We start from the raw sequence: 19735 nt of genomic DNA on the forward strand, positions 1-19735 counted from the left end.
CCCACCCCCTACTTTAGCCAGTCTAATCTCATCAGTCTTTCCCTAGCAGTCTCTGTTTCGAAGTTGTCTTTGTATAGTTTCTGCCTAGAAACCTTTGTTTGCACTTCTGTTTACAGTTGTGTCTATTTTTAGTCTGTGTAAAATCTAGGTTGCTGAAAAGGCTTATTAGTAAGACTTAGAAAGCTGTCCCACTAGCCTAGCCCTTGATGGTTCATGCTCAAAAAATGTGAACTTGACATTTCATATGCTTACTTTGCAGTTGCTCATTTTGCCCTGTCCTGTTTTGGGCTTTCCCGATCCTTACCTGTTCCATGTATTCTCCCCGGTGTGATGGGTGGTACCTGGACAGTTAGGGCATGAATCCAGGGTTCTTGAGGTTGGGGGAGAAGGGGACAGTTACTACTAAGAATGCGCACCTCTTCAGCTGGCTGCATAGGACTAGACTCCAGTGCAGGCTCTGTGTCTCCTTGTTGCTTCTCTAGGGTCTGATCACAACTCGAATGCCCATCTCACAGAACTCTTCCTGCACTGTGTAGTCAGCTGCCTGACCTGTTAAGACTCATGGATAGTTTCCTCAAATTCCTTGAGAAATTTATTGTTTCTCAAGTAAGTTCGAGAAGTATTTTTGGAACAATGACAACGGTTTCATCACCACGTGCCCTATTGATTCACGTATTTAACATTCAGCAAATGTTTAGAAATTACTTCTCATGCATTAGACACTGCTTTTTGGAGTTAGGTTACAGCAGTAAAAAACAACCAGGAACAGATAAACAGGTGTAAAAACCATGCTTTCACCTTGCAAACAAAATTAAGACTATACAGAAATATTGTAAAGTAGCTAAAGATACTTTTGGTATAAGGTAATAACTTTTTTAAAAAAAGTTGTTATTTGAGAGAGAGAGAGCAAGCACGAGAGTTGGGAGGGGGAGAGGGAGAGGGAGAAGCAGACTCCCCACTCAGCAGGGAGCCTGACGGCGGGGCTTGAGCCCAGGACCTTGAGATCATGACTTGAGCCAAAGGGAGAAACTTAAGTGACTGAGCCACCCAGGTGCCCCAGAAGGTAATAACTTAAACAGGAAAATGTAATGTCACATGTGAAAAATCCTAAGTTCAGGCAGTTGGAGGGCTGGTTGATCAAGAGGCTCACCAATATTATGAACTCAGGTTGTTTGATCTTCTTTCTGCTGCTGTTAACATATCTGCTTCTCCTCAGATTAACTCTCTTCAACCAAAATGTCTTTCACAGTTTTAGGTGTCATGTTTAGACACAGGACAATATACAGCCAAAGAGCCATTTCTTAGTTTTATTGATAACATTGAACAAATCTTTACTGATGTCTCTCAGTAAGCCTATGTCTAGCCCAAATTGCCTTAGGTGACTATTCCGAAACAAATCACTGGCAAGCACCACATTGATTACTTAGAGCCTTAGAGTATTCAGTACACAATCAGTGGATGGCCCTAACTCTCCTTGAAGCCAATTGCTGTTTCCATGTTTCCATAGGAAACTGGAAGGGGACTACCAGTGTGAGAGCAGAGTTCGTAGCAACATGACAGTTGTAGGAATAAAGACAGTAAAAAGCAGTCACAATCTGCCCAATGGAGATAATCACGATGTCAGTGTACAGACTTTTTTTCTTTTTGCATACACTGGCACACAAAATATATATATTTCTTTTAACCAAATTTAGTTAAATTAAGTTTTAACCAAAATTGGATCATAATATGACTTGGTAGCTAATGTTATTCTGTTAGTGAATACAGATTTCCTCATCATTTTAATGGTGCTATATTTTTATTATGAGCTGTATCATGATTTAATAAATTTCCTTTTCTTGAACATTTTAAATACTTGGAAAATGCTTTAATGAACAATTTGTTAAAACATCTTTGCACATTTTCTGATTTTTTTTTTCTGGGGGTAAAGTCATAGGAATAAAACTGCCAAATTCTAGACTAGCAGGGTTCCTTCAGAAAGATTATATCTAGCTGTGTGTGGATGCACTTACCTTCTTTCCCAACCTATTCGACTAGATGTTGCTGACATGTTTGCTGATTTGTGAGGCAATTATAGCTTAGCAATTAAAAGCATTGGTTTTATGGTTACACCTACCTGAGCTTTTACCCAAACTCCATTACTTACCAATTGTATGACTTCGGGAAGTCATATAACTTCTCTGAGCTGGTTTTATCTGTGTAGTTGGAGGTGGGGGAGATGTTCATATTTGATTAGTATTGATAGTTGGGAAGATTAATGGTCATAATGTTTTTAGTTCCTTATTCTAGGACCTGGTACATAATAAAGTCACAATATTTGAGATGTGCTTTTTAACTTTGTTATAGAATAAAATCTTCTAATTTTGAGTTAATTATTTTTATTTTCTTATTTTTTTCTCTCAGCAAATCCCATAGCTGGGCTGAGAAAAGAGATGCATTGAGCCTTGTAATACCTGAAGACAAGGAAGACTTGGGAAAGCTAGTGGATGTGTACAAGGTGCTGAAGCGTCTAAATCAAGGTGGGTCATTAGCAGAGAGCTTTGTCCTTCAGGACCCATCCATTGGTGAGCTGAGCTGTGCGTGTCTGTGTGTGTGCATGTCTGTACATGTGCACACTTGGGTGTTCACATGTGTACATGAGCTTTCCCTTATATTTCTGAATCTCTTTCTGGGCTTGTGAGGGTATTTAAGAATGTATTCCTTGAAACTTTATTAGATCTCACAAAGAAAATTATCAAGACCTGGAGGATTTTTTAGAGACTGGTATTTGATATATTTTCATTTCTTTAATGTTTCTTGGTCTCTTTAAGTTTCCTATTTTTTCTTGTACCAGCTTTTGTCATTTTGTATTTTCTACTTTTTGAAATTTATTAGCCTGTACCTGTTCTTGTATTTATCTATTTATTTATGATAATAAATATCATTAGAATTATTGATTATTTTAATTCTTTTAAAAAATTTTATTGATTGATTTGGAGAGAGAGAGGGTGCATGGATGAGTGGGAGGAGGGGCAGAGGCAGAGGGAGAGAAAGAATCTCAAGCAGACACCACACTGAGTGCAGAGCCCAATGTAGGGCTCGATCTCACAACCCTGAAATCATGACCTGAGCTGAAATCAAGAGTCAGACACCTGACAGAGTGACCCAGGCGTCCTGATTATTTTCATTAACTTGCTGCTGATTTATATTTTTTACTTGGCCATTTTGACTGTTTAAAAAAACGTTCTTAAAGAATCAGCTCTTGGTTTTACTTTTTCTCTGTTCTTTATTTTATTGTTGTAAAATATACAAAACATAGTATTTATCGTTTTAACCATTTGTGAATGTATAATGCAGTGGCATTAAATACACTCACAAGATAGTTGTGTACGCATTACCACTCTCTATTCCAAAACTTTTTTAAAGATCATCTTCAGCATAAACTATATAACAATTAAACAGGGGTGTCTGAGTGGCTCAGTTGGTTAAGCATCTGCCTTCAGCTCAGGTCCTGTGGGATTGAGCCCTGCATGGGGCTCCTTGCTCAGTAGGGAGCCTGCTTCTCCCTCTCCCTCTGTGCTCTCTGTCTTAAATAAATAAACAAAATCTTAAGGAAAGAAAACAGTAAGGATGGTAAATTTTATGTTATTTGTATTTTACCACAACTAAAAATTAAAAAAAAAAATGTATGTAACTGGCCTAAGGATACATACATAAACCATAGTACAGAAAGCCCAGAAATAAAACTTTACATATGTGGTCAATTGATTTTCAACAAGAAAGCTATGATTGTTCAACGAGGAAAGGATAATCTTAAGAATGAATGCTGTTGGGGTGGCTGCTGGCTCAGTCAGTGGAGTATGTGACTCTTGATCTTTTCTAAAGCAAGGGTCCAATTTCATTCTTTTGTGTGGGATATCCAGTTTTCCCTGCAGCATTCATTCTTTTTTTTTTTTTTCAATTTTATTAAGAAATCTCTACACCCAGTTTGGGGCTCAAACTCACAACTCCAAGATCAAGGGGAATTGGATTTGCTGGATCATTTGGTAATTCCCTTCTTAATTTTTGAGCACTGCCGTTCTCTTTTTCATGTTTTACATTCCCTCCACAGTGCATAAGAGTTTCAGTTCTTCTAAATCCTTGTCAACACGTTATTTTTTTTAAAAAGGTTAATTTATTTATTTGAGAGAAAGAAAGAGAAAGAGTGTGTGTGCTCGAGTGTGTAGGGGGTGGGGGAGGGACAAAGTTAGAGGGAGAGAGAAAATCTCAAGCACACTCCCTGCTGAGCTCACAGAGCTGACGAGATACTTGATCTCATGATCCTGAGGTCATGACCTGAGCAGAAATCAAGAGTCCCATGCTCAACTGACAATGCTACCCAGGTGCCCTAACACTAGATATTTTTTGTTTTTGTCTTTGATAGCAGCCATCCTAGTGGGTATGAAGTGGTATCTCCTTGTGGTTTTGAATTGCATTTCCCTAACGATTAGTGTTGTTCAACATCTTTTTCAAGTGCTTATTGGCTGTTTGTATATCTTCTTTGGGGAAATGTCTTTTCAAGTGCTTTGCCCATTTTTTGATCATTTTTTTGCTAATGCTGGTCAGTCATATTGCTTTAATTACAGTAGTTGCTTTGTAGTATGTTTTCAAGGCAGTAAGTGTAAATACTCCCACTTTATTCTTCTTTTCAAGATTGTTTCAGCTATTCATGATCCCTTGCAATTCCAGAGGAATCTGAGGTTCAGCTTTTCCATTTCTGCAAAAAGGATTTTAGGAATTTTGGTAGAGATTGTATTGAATCTTTAGATTATTTTGGGTAGTATTGACATATGAACAATAAGTCTTCCCATCCATCAACATGGGATGTCTTTCCATTTATTTGGGCGCCTTTTATATTTCTTTACACAGTGCTTTGTAGGTTTTAGTGTACAAGTCTTTCACCTCCTTGGTTATATTTATTCTTAAGCTTTTAATTCTTTTAGATGCTATTATAAAGGGAATTCCTTGCTTTCTTTCTCTCTTTCATTTCTTTCTTTCTTCAGGTTTACAAATGAGGCAATTTATTAACCCAGCATTTGTTCTAATGCTTCTTGTTGGCAGCTGCCACCTTTCTAGTGATTCTGTCCAGATCTCTCTGTCCCTGAAGTGTGAGTTTTCGGCCCCCATCTTGGTCCTTTTCCACCATTTTCAGCCCCTCTAGGGCGTGGAGGACCCTGCAGGCCACGCTCTTGGACTCTCTACTGAAGTGGCTGGGCATGACCCCATTTCTCTGATGTCCCGCATAGATCTTGGTCATGGAGCCGACCCCAGCGCCACCCGGGAGGTACAGATGCCGTGCTGTGGAAGCAGCTTGCATGTAGAACCAGTTCTCATCGTAGGGAGCAAGCTCTTTATGCTTGGCCAGCCTGACAGTGTCCACCCATTCAGGGACTTTCAGCTTCCCAGACTTCTTGAGGAAGGCTGACAGAGCTCTGAGAAACACCTGTTGGTTCACGTCTTTTATAGGAACCCCAGACTTCGTGTGGCCTCTGCGCTGCCAGCCAAGGGAAAGGGGGGGAACTGCTTCTTAATATACTTTTCAGATTGTTCCTTAGTGGTATTTGGAAACACAATAGCTTTTTATATGTTTATCTTGTACCAAACAACTTTGCTGATAGTTTATTAGCATGATTAGTTCTCTCCTAGATTTTTTTAGGGTCTGTATAGGATCATGTCATCGGTTGATTGTTTTACTTCCTCCTTTCCAATTTAGATGCATTTTACTTCTTTTAGTTGTCTAATGGCTGTGGCTAGAACTTGCAGTACAGTGTTGAATAGTAGTGGTGAAAATGGGTGTACTTCTCCTGTTTTGGATCTTAAGGGGAAAGCTTTCAGTCTTTCACCAATAAATATGATGTTAGTTGTGGGTTTTCCCTAAATACCCTTTATGATATTAAGGAGTTTTGTCTGTATTCTTAGTTTTATGAGAGGGTTTTTTTTTTTTTTAATAAAGGGTGCTGGATTATGTCTAATGATTTTTCTGCATCATTTGAGATGATTGTGTGTTTTTTTTCCCCTTTGTTGTATTAATGTGATATATTATAAAGATCAGCTTTCTTGTGGTAAGCCACCATTGCATTTATGGAATAAATAACACTTTAATGTGAATGATCTTTTTGATATGCTGTTGGATTTGGTTTTCTAATATCTTGTTGAAGATTTTTGTATCAATATTCACAAGGGATATTGGTCTTTAATTTTCTTCTTGTAAGGTCTTTATCTAGCTTTGGTATCAGGGTAAAGCTTGCTTCATAAAATGACTTAGGAAGTGTTCCCTTCGCTTCAATTTTTCAGAAGAGTTTAAGAAGGATTGGTATTGAGGCGCCTGGGTGGCTCAGTCGCTAAGCATCTGCCTTTGGCTCAGGGCGTGATCCCAGCGTTCTGGGATCGAGGCCCGCATCAGGCTCCTCCGCTGGGAGCCTCCTTCTTCCTCTCCCCCTCCCCCTGCTCGTGTTGCTTCTTCCTCTCCCACTCCCCCTGCTCGTGTTCCCTCTCTCGCTAACTGTCTCTCTCTGTGAAATAAATAAATAAAATCTTTAAAAAAAAAAAAAAAAGAAGGATCGGTATTCATTCTTAAATATTTGGTGAGATTCACTAGTGAAGTTTTTGGTCTAGGACTTTACTACGTTTAGAGGTTTTTTTTTTTGTTTTGTTTTGTTTGTTTGTTTTTTTCAAAATTTTGGATTTTTATTTTTTATTTTTTATTTATTTATTTTTATAATGATTTTTTATTATATTATGTTAGTCACCATACAGTACATCCCCGGTTTTCGATGTAAGGCTCGATGATTCATTAGTTGTGTATAACACCCAGTGCACCATGCAATATGTGCCCTCCTTACTACCCATTACCGGCCTATCCCATTCCCCCACCCCCCTCCCCTCTGTAGCCCTCAGTTTGTTTCTCATAGTCCATAGTCTCTCATGTTTCATTCCCCCTTCTGATTACCCCCCCTTTCTTTATCCCTTTCTTCCCCTACTGATCATTCTAGTTCTTATGTTCCATAGATGAGAGAAATCATATGATAGTTGTCTTTCTCTGCTTGACTTATTTCACTTAGCATTATCTCCTCCAGTGCCGTCCATGTTGCAGCAAATGTTGAGAACTCGTTCTTTCTGATTGCTGAGTAATATTCCATTGTATATATGGACCACAACTTCTTAATCCAGTCATCTGTTGAAGGGCATCTTGGCTCCTTCCACGATTTAGCTATTGTGGACATTGCTGCTATGAACATTGGGGTGCATATGGCCCTTCTCTTCACTACGTTTATATCTTTGGGGTAAACACCCAGTAGTGCAATGGCTGGATCATAGGGTAGCTCAATTTTTAACTTTTTAAGGGACCTCCACACTGTTTTTCAGAGTGGCTGTACCAACTTGCATTCCCACCAACAATGTAGGAGGGATCCCCTTTCTCCACATCCTCTCCAACAATTGTTGTCTCTTGCCTTGTCTATTTTTGCCATTCTAACTGGCGTAAGGTGGTATCTCAGTGTGGTTTTGATTTGAATTTCCTTGATGGCTAATGATTTTGAACATTTTTTCATGTGTCTGTTAGCCATTTGTATGTCTTCATTGGAAAAGTGTCTGTTCATATCTTCTGCCCATTTTTTGATTTGTTTATTTGTTTCTCGTGTATTGAGTTTGAGAAGTTCTTTGTAGATCTTGGATACCAGTCCTTTATCTGTAGTGTCATTTGCAAATATATTCTCCCATTCCGTGGGCTGCCTCTTAGTTTTTCTGACTGTTTCCTTGGCTGTGCAGAAACTTTTAATCTTGATGAAGTCCCATAAATTCATTTTATCTTTTGTTTCTCTTGCCTTTGGGGATGTGTCATGAAAAAGGTTGCTTTGGCCGATGTCGTAGAGGTTGCTGCCTATGTTCTCCTCTAGAATTTTGATGGATTCCTGTCTCACATCGAGGTCTTTCATCCATTTGGAGTTTATTTTTGTGTATGGTGTGAGAGAGTGGTCAAGTTTCATTCTTTTGCATGTAGCTGTCCAATTTTCCCAGCACCATTTATTGAAGAGACTGTCTTTTTCCCACCGGATGTTTTTTCCTGCTTTATCAAATATTAGTTGCCCAAAGAGCCGAGGGTCCATTTCTGGGCTCTCTATTCTGTTCCATTGGTCTATGTGTCTGTTTTTGTGCCAGTACCATGCTGTCTTTGTGATCACAGCTTTGTAGTACAGCTCGAAATCCGGCATTGTGATGCCCCCAGCTTTGTTTTTCCTTTTCAACAGTTCCTTGGAGATTCGGGGCCTTTTCTGTTTCCATACAAATTTAAGGACTATTTGTTCCAGTTCTTTGAAAAATGTCCTCGGTATTTTGATCGGGATAGCATTGAAAGTGTAGATTGCTCTGGGTAGCATGGACATTTTAACTATGTTAATTCTTCCAATCCATGAGCATGGAATATCTTTCCATCTTTTTATGTCTTCCTCAATGTCTTTCAAGAGTGATTTATAGTTTCTAGAATATAGGTCCTTTACGTCTCTGGTTAAGTTAATTCCAAGGTAACGTATGGTTTTTGGTGCTATTGTAAATGGGATGGATTCCCTAATTTCTCTTTCTTCGGTCTCGTTATTCGTGTATAGAAATGCAACTGATTTCTGAGCATTGATTTTGTATCCCGCCACGTTACTGAATTGCTCTATAACTTCTAATAGTTTGGGAGTGGCTTCTTTTGGGTTTTCCATATAGAGTATCATGTCATCTGCAAAGAGAGACATTTTGACTTCTTCTTTGCCAATTTGAATACCTTTGATCCCTTTTTGTCGTCTGATTGCTGTTGCAAGGACTTCTAGTACTATGTTGAATAATAGTGGCGAGAGTGGGCATCCTTGTCGAGTTCCTGATCTTAAGGGAAAGGCTTCCAGCTTTTCCCCATTGAGAATAATATTTGCAGTAGGCTTTTCATAGATGGCTTTTATGAGATTGAGAAATGTACCTTCTATTCCTACACTCTGAAGGGTTTTAATCAGGAAAGGATGCTGTATTTTGTCAAATGCTTTTTCGGCATCGATTGAGAGGATCATATGGTTCCTGAGTCTTTTCTTGTTGATATGATGTATCACGCTGATTGATTTGCGAATATTGAACCACGCTTGCATCCCAGGTATGAATCCCACTTGATCGTGATGGATAATCCTTTTAATGTACTGTTGGATTCTATTAGCAAGTATCTTGTTGAGGATTTTGGCGTCCATATTCATTAGGGAAATCGGTCTGTAATTCTCCTTTTTGAGGGGGTCTTTGCCTGGTTTGGGGATCAAGGTAATATTGGCCTCATAGAATGAGTTTGGTAGCTTTCCTTCTGTTTCTATTTTTTGAAATAGCTTTAGGAGAATAGGTATTATTTCTTCTTTGAATGTTTGGTAGAATTCCCCAGGAAAACCGTCCGGGCCTGGAGTTTTGTTATTTGGAAGGTTGTTTATCACTGACTCAATTTCTTCATAATTAATTGGCCTGTTTAAGGAATCAATTTCTTCCGGTTTCAATCTTGGTAGTTTATAGGTTTCCAGGAAGGATTCCATCTCTTCCAGATTGCTTAGTTTATTGGCATATAGCTGTTGATAAAAATTTCTAATAATCCTTCCAATTTCAATGGTGTTCGTCGTGACCTCTCCTTTTTCATTCATAATTTTAATAATCTGGGTCCTTTCTCTTTTCTTTTGGATAAGTCTTGCCAGTGGTCTGTCAATTTTATTGATTCTCTCAAAGAACCAGCTTCTAGTCCTGTTGATCTGCTCTACTGTACTTCTGGTTTCTGCTTGATTGATTTCAGCTCTAATTTTGGTCAACTGCTTCCTCGTGCGTGGATTAGGCCTGTCCCTCTGTTGCTGTTCCAGCTTCTTGAGGTGAGAATATAAAAACTGCATTTTAGATTTTTCTATTCTTTTGAGTGAGGCTTGGATGGCTATGTATTTCCCCCTTAGGACTGCCTTTGCAGTATCCCATAGGTTTTGGACTGTTGTATTTTCATTCTCATTGGTCTCCATAAATTGTTTAATTTGATTTTTGATTTCCTGGTTTATCGAGTCATTCCTGAGCAGGATGGTTCTTAGTCTCCAAGTGTTTGAGTTTCTTCCAAATTTTTCCTTGTGGTTGAGTTCCAATTTCAGAGCGTTGTGGTCTGAGAATATGCAGGGGATAATTTCAATCTTTTGGTATCGGTTGAGACCTGTTTTGTGTCCCAGAACATGGTCTATTCTTGAGAATGTTCCATGGGCATTAGAATAGAATGAGTATTCTTTGGTTCTGGGGTGTAGTGTTCTATATATATCTATGAGGTCCAACTCGTCGAGTATGGCATTCAAAGCCTTTGATTCTTTGCTTAGTTTTTGCCAGGGTGTTCTGTCTATTTCTGAGAGTGGAGTGTTGAGGTCCCCTACTATTAATGTATTTTTATTTATATGTCTCTTTATTCTGGTTAAGAGTTGGCTTGTGTATCTTGCTGCTCCCCTGTTGGGGGCATATATATTTATAATTGTCATATCCACTTGTTGAATACTTCCCTTAAGAATAATATAGTGCCCTTCTGCATCTCTAACTATAGTCTGTAGTTTAAAATCCAATTTATCTGATATGAGAATTGCTACCCCAGCTTTCTTTTGAGGTCCATTTGCGTGAAAGATGGTACTCCATCCCCTTACTCTCAGTCTGAATGCATCTTTGGGTTCGAAATGAGTCTCTTGTAGACAGCAAATGGATGGGTCATTTCTTTTTATCCAATCTGCAACCCTGTGGCGTTTTATGGGATGGTTCAAACCATTTACATTAAGACTGATTACTGAGAGATATGATTTTAATGTTGCCATGTTGCCAGTAAAGTCTTTGTTTGTATTGGCTGTGACTTTCTGTTCTGTATCACTCTTGGGGCCTTTTTACTTTTATAGAACCCCCCGTAATATCTCCTGTAGGGCTGGTTTCGTGGTTACAAAATTGGTTAGTGACTGGCGATTCTGAAATGTCTTTATTTCTCCATCAATTCTGAATGACAGCCTTGCTGGATAAAGGATCCTTGGCTGCATGTTTTTCTCTGAAAGAGCTTTAAATATGCTCCCCCAACCCTTTCTCTCATTCCAGGTCTGTGTAGACAGGTCTGACGTAATTCTGATGCTTTTGCCTTGGTACGTGAGAAATTTCTTTGCCCTGGCCGCTTTCAATACTGTATCCTTGCATCTAATATTTGCGAATTGCACTATGACGTGACGTGGCGTAGGTTTGTCGTGGTTGAGCTTGGGAGGGGTCCTCTCTGCCTCTTGGACACGAATGTTTGTTTCCCTTGCTAGATTAGGGAAGTTTTCAGCTACAATTTGTTCAAATATCTCTTCTAGACCTCTGTTTTTCTCCACCCCCTCGGGGATGCCGATGATTCTAACATTGGATCGTTTCATTGAGTCAGTAATCTCCCGTAACCTACATTCGTGGGCGTGGATTTTTTTAAGACCATCTTCTATTTTCATTTTTTCCTCTATTAACCCATCCTCCAATTCACTAACCCGTTCCTCTGCTTCTGCGACCCTGGCCGTCAGAGCCTCTAGTTTTGCCTGCATTTGGCTCATAGAATTTTTAATTTCTGTCAGATTCGCTCTCATTTCTGTCCTTAGGGATTCTATATTCTCAGTAACCTTTTCGTTAATAGTTTTTTCAATTCTACTCATCATTTTGACCATCGTTACTCTGAATTCCATTTCTGATAATTTGGTTACATCCATATCCATTATTTCTGTGGCAGAGGCCACAGAATCACTGTCTTTTCTTTGCTGGGGGGGGCTTCTCCTTCTTGTCATTCTGATGAAGAGAGGTTGCGGGGTTTCCAGAGCCCAAATTATTGACTGGGTCCCAGGCCGTGCCCCTTGTTTTATAGGGATCTTAGGGATGTGGGCTTCTTCTTTAAAGATTTTATTTATTTATTTATGTGGCAGCCAACCAGCGAGAGAGGGAACAGAAGCAGGGGAGTGGGAGAGGAAGAAGCAGGCTCCCAGCGGAGGAGCCCGATGAGGGACTCCTTTCCGGAACGCCGGGATCACGCCCTAAGCCGAAGGCAGGCGCTCAATGACTGCGCCACCCAGGCGCCCGGGTTGTGGGCTTCTTGATTTTTCAGCCTGCCTTCTGTGTTCTGGGGGAGGGGCCTGCCGCGCCAATACTCAGGCAACCCTGTTTGGGTAGAGTCTCCGTGTCCCCTGCGAGGGAGGATGGGGATGGGCACTCTCTGAGCCGGTATTTCCAGGCTTTTGTTCTCTGGCGGCTTTCCCTGGCGGTTTGCTGTGCCTCTTCTGAGAGTCAGAGCAGCAGCGGCCAAATTTCAGCCTCTGTCACGGAACAGAAGGATTGCGGCCCGTTCTCTACTAATGTTCTGGCCACTTTAACTCTGTTTCTGTTGGTGCTGCTCAACCCTGCAGCGTCCCGGGATGTGCGCCCCACACCCGGCGTCCCTGCCCTCACTTCCAGGGCCGGTGCGTCTCTGTCCTTTGTGTTCTAATGCCGCCGGCCACCGGCCGCCCGCACGCTCCCAGGTCTCCCGGTCTCAGTCTATGCCCGGTGAGCACACCTCGATTCCGAGTTTCGAGTGAGAAGCCTAGTGGCGCGCACCCGGTTCAGGGTCTCAGTCTGCTGTTTCGCGGTGCCGACTGAGTCCGCCGCTCCCCGTGCAGGTGGCCCGCACGCTCGCCCAACCTGCGCTCCGGAGCTCCGCCTCCAGTCTGGATAATTCTCGGTGTTCCGGGAGATGCCTGGTGGCGCTGCTCACGGCTCACCGGTCTCAGTCCGCCTCTCGCGGTGCCTCTGTGAGTCCGCCCGCTCCCCCCGTGCAGGTGGCTGCCGCTTCCGCGCCTCAAGCGGCGGCTCCCTCCCCCTTCCGTTTATCTTCCGATATCTGTGCACGGTTTACAGCTCCCCTTCGTTACCTCAATACTCAGCGCTGGAGATGTTCATTTGTAGAGATCCAGATGCATCATCCTGCGTCTCAGGCTGATTCCGTGGTTATTTAGGCTGGTCTGGTACCTATCCAGCTCGACTCAGGGGACCGGCTGAAAAAGGGGTCCCCTACTCCTCCGCCATCTTAACTTCCTCCCGTTTAGAGGTTTTTGATTACTGCTTCTTGATTACTGCTTCAATCTTTGTATTTGTTATGTCTGTTGAAATTTTCTATTTCTTCTTGCATCAGTTTAGGTAACTTGTGTGTTCCAAGGAATTTGACCCTTTATTGTAAGTTATCTAACTTGTTGGTGTACAGTTGTTCATAGAATTCCCTTATGCTCCTTTTTATCTCTGAAGGTTGGTACTAATGTTCCCACATTATTTTCTGATTTTGGTTATTTGCATCCCGTCTCTTAGTCTTTTATTTTCTTTGTTAGCCTAGCTGCAGATTTGTCAGTTTTGTTAATCTTTTCAAGGAACCAACTTTTGTTTTTATTGATTTTCTGTTCCCTCTTTTGCTTATTTCTAGTCTAACCTTTATTTCCCTTCTGCTGCTGCTGTCATTTGGTTTAGTTTGTTCTTCTTTTTCTCGTTCCTTAAAGTTGTAAATAAGGTTGTCGATTTGAGATCTTTCTTTTCTCATGTAAGCATTTATAGCTGCAAGTTTCCCTCTTGCCAAGGCTTTCATTGCATCTTAGAAGTTTTGTTATATTGTGTTTTCATTTTCATTCATCTCTGTTTTCTACTTTAACTTCTGATTTCTTCTTTCACCAATTGGTTGTTTAAAGAGTGTGTTGTTAATTTCTCCATATTTATGAATTATCCAGTTTGCCTTCTGTTACTGATTTCTAACTTTATCTTTTTCTAGTCACAGCAGATATTTTGTTATGATAACTGTCTTATAAAATCTGTTGTGACTTATTTTGTGCCCTGACATATGATCTGTCCTGGAGAATGTCTCATGTAAACTTGAGAAGAATGTTGGCTTGAGAAGAGTATTCTGCTATTGTTGGAAGGATTGTTCTGTACATGTCTCTTAGGTCTAGTTGGCTAATTTTGTTATTCAAGTTCTCTATTTCCCTATTCATCTTCTTTGGTTGATTTATCCATTATTGAAAATAGGATATTGGAGTCTCCAGCTATTTTTGTAGAACTTCTGTTTTTCCCTTCTTTTTTTGTCAATTGTTACTTCATATATTTTGAGGATCTGTTATTAGTTGTGTAAATGTTTATAATTGTGTTATCTTCTTGATGTATTAAACCTTTAATAGATACATAATGTCCTTCTTAGTCTGCTCTAACTTTTATGGATTTAAAGTCTGTTTTTTTCTGTTTGTTCAAATCTGCTTTTAAACCCCTCTAGTAAATTAAAAAAAAAATTTTTTTTTATTTTTATTTTTTATTTATTTATTTGACAGAGAGAGACAGCCAGAGAGAGAGGGAAAACAAGCAGGGGGAGTAGGAGAGGAAGAAGCAGGCTCCCAGCGGAGGAGCCTGATGCGGGGCTTGATCCCATAATGCCGGGATCATGCCCTGAGCCGAAGGCAGACGCTTAACGACTGAGCCACCCAGGCCCCCCCCCCCCAGTTAATTTTTAAAAATTTCAGTTATTGTACTTTTCAACTTCATAATTTCTTTTGAGCTCATTTTTGTAACATTTTGCTATTTATTGCCATTCTCATTTTGTTCATACATCATTTCCTGTCTTTGTTTATGTCTTCATTTGGCACTTTGAACATCTTAAAGAGAATTTTAAGTCTTTTTCTTGTGGGCCTGACATCTGGGTTTCCTTGGATACAGTATGTGTTGATTTTGTTCTTTGGAATGGGCCATACTTTCATATTTCTTTGTATGCCTTTGTTTTCCTTTTTGAAAACTGAATATATGAATTTTATAATGTGGTAGTTCTGGAGATAAGATTCTCTCTCTTCCCCAGGGTTTGAATATCTTGTTGTTGTTATTATAGGGTGTCCTGTGCTCAGGAGCAGCTGGAGATGAAAGTTTAAGGTTTTCTTATAGTCTTTTCTGAGTCTGTGTCTGTCCCTGGACATGCACATTGACTTTCTAAATTCCATCAAATATGCGGTTGTTTTTGAATGTCTATAAAAATAGATGTGCTGCTTCTTTAAATCTCCTGGGCATTGCTTTAGCTTGCGGGGATTAGAACAATGCTAGCCAGCCCCTGTATCTCCATGATCAGAAACAGGAATCTTCATTCAGAACTGAGAGTCTTGATATTTGGAGGATAAGGTCTTTATTACCCACTCTGGCTTCAGCCATGCCAGAAATGTGGGTTGCCTTAGGGATGGGATCTGCAACTCTACAGAGGTCTATAATCAAATGATATTAATTGCAGTTTACCAGCCAAGCTTTCCCCTGGAAGTTGCAAACTTTCAATAGTCACTTCAGACAACTTGTGGCAGTGCAGTTATTGTCTAGAAAGATAGATTCCTGGCTTTTCCTACTTCAGTATCTTACCTTTTACTCCAGGCTCTGTTATTTTTATTCCTTTTTTTCCCCCTCTCTCTTCCTTATGCCAGGTAATCTCATTTGAGCTGCCTTCAAGTTCATTGATTCTTTTTTATGCCAGTTCAAATCTGCTGGTGGGCCCTTCTAGTGAATTTTATATTCCAGTTCTTTTTTTTTTTTTTCAATTCCATAGTTTCTATTTGGTTCTTTTTTATACTTTCACTTTCTTTATTGATATTCTCTCCTTGGTGAAGTATTATTCTTGTTTATTTCTTTAACATTTTAGACATGGTTGCCTTTAATTCTTTGAAAATACTTATTATAATAGCTGGTTTAAAGTCTTATTAACTAAGTCCAGTGTGTAGGCTTCCAAGAGTCATACTTTCCTGTTTCTTTGCATTTTTTTATTGTTAGGGTGTGAAAATTGCACATTTTAAATAATATAGTATGAGAACTCTGGAAATCAGATTCCCCTTTGCCCCCTCCCAGGGATTGTTGTTGTTTGTACTGTTTGTTTAGTGACTTTCACGCTGTAAACCTTCAATGTATGTATTCTTTTTCTCATGTGGCCACTTGATGGTCTCTGCTTGGCTAACCTGATGGTCAGTTAATTATTGGACCGAGATTTCCAAAAATATCTGGAACCAAACGTCCCTCAGCCTTTGCTGAGGGACCCTGTGTGGGTGTCCGGGCACACCTTCAATACTCTGGCAGACAGTCTACAATTCTGCCTTAACTTTCACGTCTAGCCTGCACAGAGTCAAGGACAGTGGGACTTGAGAGATTAGGGCCTTCTTAGGTCTTTCTTGGTAATGTGCACAGCACTGTACATGTGTATGGCATTTTTAAGTCCTAGTCTACGTTTGAGTTCTTCAAAGCTCCCTGTGAACATCTTGCATTCCCCAGTTTTTCCTTTATGATAAGGGTTCTGATGAAAAAAGAGAAAAATATGCTGGATGGATAATGTAAGGAGAGAGTTGGAAACTCTAAGAAAGTTTCAAACAAATGCTAGAAATAAAAATACTGTAACAGAAACGAAGAATAGCTTTGAAGGGCTCATCAGTATACTGGGAAGGGATGAGGAAAGAAGCAGTGAGTTTCAAAGTTGTGTTAACAGAAACTTCCCAAACTGAAGAGAAAATTAATGTAAAAAACAGAACAGAATATCCAAGAATTGTGGGGAAATTACAAAAGGTATAACATATGCATAATGAGAATAGCAGAGAGAGAAAAACGAGTAGAAGAAATATTTGAGGTAATAATGGTTTAGAATTTTCCAAAATTAATGTCAGAGAATTGTTTAACTCAAAGTTTCTTGGTAATTATTCTTTGCCTCCACATTATTTCTTTGTCTAGCTTTGAGATTTTCATCTTATGCATGTGCAGAAATGTATTCAGCCAAAGACTAGAGGTCCATTTGCAGATTTCTGGATCTTTTGTGTGTGTAAAGCTCCTTATCATCTCCAAACCCTGATCTCTGTTTCCTCAGTTTATTATGAAGTCAAGAAGAGAGTGACATATTTAAAGTGTTGAAAGAAAAAAACCTACCAATCTAGAATTCTGTATCCAGTGAAATTACCCTTCAGAAGTAAGACAAGGTAAAGACTTCCCTCAGACAATTCCCTAAGGGAATTGTTGCTGGCAGACCTACTTTGCAAGAATGTTAAAAGAAGTTCTTTATGGAGAAGGAAAATGATACAGGTCAGAAATTTGGATCTGTATAAAGAAAGGAAGAGTCTTTGAGAAATTTATAGTCTTAAAGTACTATGACTTCCATATTGCATGGTGCACTGGGTGTTATACGCAAATAATGAATCATGGAACACTACATCAGAAACTAAGGATATACTGTATGGTGACTAACATAACAATAAAAATTATTATAAAAAAAAAGGAGAAGAAAGATCTAAAATTAATCCAAGCTTCTACCCTAGGAAACTAGAAAGAAAGAAGAGCAAATTAAGTCAAAAGATAGGAGAAAAAAAATAATAAAAATTAGAGCAGACATCAGTGAAATTGAAGAAAACATTAGAGAAAATCAACAAGGCCAAAAGCTGGTTATTTGGAAAGGTGAATTAAATTGATAAACCTCTAGCCAGTCAATCAATAAAAAAGAAGATACAAATTACTAATATCAGAAATGAAAGAAGGGCCATCACTGGCGATCCCCTGAGCATTAAAAGGATAATGAAGGGATGTTATGAAAACACAAATTTGATAACATAGATGAAATGCATCAATTCTTTGACTCAATCTACCAAAAACCATACAAGGAGAAATAGATCATTTTAATAGGCCTTATATATATTAAGAAAATTGAATTAGCAATTAACCTTCTAAAACAGAAAGCACCAGGCCCAGATGGGTTTACTGTGAATTCTACCAAACTTTTGAAAAAGAAATACCAATTCTCTACAATATTTTCCAGAATATAGTCAGAGGAAACACTTCCTAACTTATTTTGTGAGGCCAGCATTACTATAATACCAAAACCAGAAAAAGGCATTACAAGAAAGGAAAACTGTAAACCAATATTTCTCATGAACATGGATACAAAAATGTTCAGCACATAAATATTAGCAAATTGAATTCAACAATGTAAAAAAATATGGGGCGCCTGGGTGGCACAGCAGTTGAGCGTCTGCCTTCGGCTCAGGGCGTGATACCAGCGTTATGGGATCGAGCCCCACATCAGGCTCCTCTGCTATGAGCCTGCTTCTTCCTCTCCCTCTCCCCTGCTGTGTTCCCTCTCTCGCTGGCTGTCTCTCTATCACATAAATAAATAAAATCTTTAAAAAAAAAAACTCTTTGATCAATTTCTCCCTTTTTATTTATGAAATATCCTTCTTTATCCATGGTGATATTACTTTGTTTGAACTCTACTTTGTTTGATGTCAGTATAGTCAGCTTTCCTACAATTAGGTTTTTGCATTACATTATCTTTTTTCATCCTTCTACTTTTAACCTATCTGTGCCATTACGTTTAAAGTGCTTTTCTTACAGACAGAAGGATAGAGAAGAGTTAACATGGCAGATCTGAGACCACTTTTCTTAGTGAGGTCTGCTTGTGAAGTTGACCTTTGAGTGGCATCTCCCACCACTCTCTGATAGTTGTGACTCACTGTGCCTAAACTGTGCAAACAGTGGATTGTTACTGAATGCCTGCCATCATCTGAGAGTCTCTTCTGGTATGGGCTAGGCAGAGCCTGTAAGCAACCAGTATCTAGTGAAAACCTATGGCACTGATCTCTGATGAGCTTCCTTGGTAGACAATATTTCATATGCTTTGTCATAATTGTGAAGAATTAAGTGCTGCTTGTGTGACTCTACTGAGAGAGAACTCTTGGAAGTTTGCACCTGATTTCCTCCAGACGTTTTTCCATGCTCCTTTTTTCTTTATTGATTCTGCTTTGTATTCTTTTACTGTAATAAATGATATCTGTGAGTACAACCGTATGTCAAGACATGTAGATCTTGGTGAATCATTGAACTTGTACCTGTAGGTGGTCTTGATATCCATAATACAACAGTGGTGAGTTGGGTTGGGCTCTCTTATCTAGTTCTCTTATCTCTGCCTTTTAATTGGGGTTAGACCATTTACATTAAGTATCTAAATATTTTGGTTTAAATCTACCATCTTGCTATTCTTTTTTCTTAGTATCTTCTTTTTTCCCTTTCTCCTTTTTTCTGTCTCATTTTGAATTAGCAGAATATTTCTGTTAATTTATTTTATCCCCACTGTTCGTTTATTAGCTCTAATTTTTTGTCTTATTTTTATAATAGTTGCTTTGAGGTTTATAGCATGCATCTGTATCTTATCACGGTCTGCCTTTACATAGTATTATACCTCTTTACATAAATATAAAAACCTTTTAACACTATGCCTCCATTTTCTCGTTCTCTTCCTTTTTCCTGTTATAATAAAACATCTTTCTTGGGCATATATTATGAACCACAGGCTCTTGCTATTATTTGTGCTTTAAATAGTCATTTTTAAAAGAAATTAAATAATGAGGAAAAATCTTTCTTATATTTAACCACATAATTACCATTGATAGCACTCTGGGTTTTTTTGTGTGTATATACAATTTTCCATTTGGTATAATTTTCTGCCTAAAGAACTTCAACTTTTCTTGTAGTGGAGGTCTTGTGATGAACACTTTTAACTTCTCCTTATCTTAAAAGTCTTTGTTTCACCTTTATTTTCAAAGATCTTTTCATGAAGTAGAAAAATTCAGGGTGGGCCTTTTTTCTCTCAACAATTTAAAGGTGTTCTTTCTTTCTTTCTTTCTTTCTTTCTTTCTTTCTTTCTTTCTTTCTT

General features: G+C 39.1%; 1 protein-coding gene across 1 annotated transcript in view; it reads right to left on the reverse strand.

The window, feature by feature from the left end:
• Positions 1–5044: 5044 nt before the first annotated feature.
• The window catches only part of LOC103663840 (40S ribosomal protein S19-like), a 49046-nt gene continuing 34355 nt past the window's right edge, over positions 5045–19735 (reverse strand). Inside the window, exon 2 of the mRNA XM_040622705.1 lies at positions 5045–5512. Coding sequence (XP_040478639.1) covers positions 5060–5512 — 453 coding nt within the window. The 3' untranslated portion in view covers positions 5045–5059. The remainder of the gene's footprint in view (positions 5513–19735) is intronic.

This window comes from Ursus maritimus, unplaced genomic scaffold, assembly GCF_017311325.1.
Source record: "Ursus maritimus isolate PB19 unplaced genomic scaffold, ASM1731132v1 scaffold_5, whole genome shotgun sequence".
In the NCBI taxonomy this organism is placed as follows: domain Eukaryota; kingdom Metazoa; phylum Chordata; class Mammalia; order Carnivora; family Ursidae; genus Ursus; species Ursus maritimus.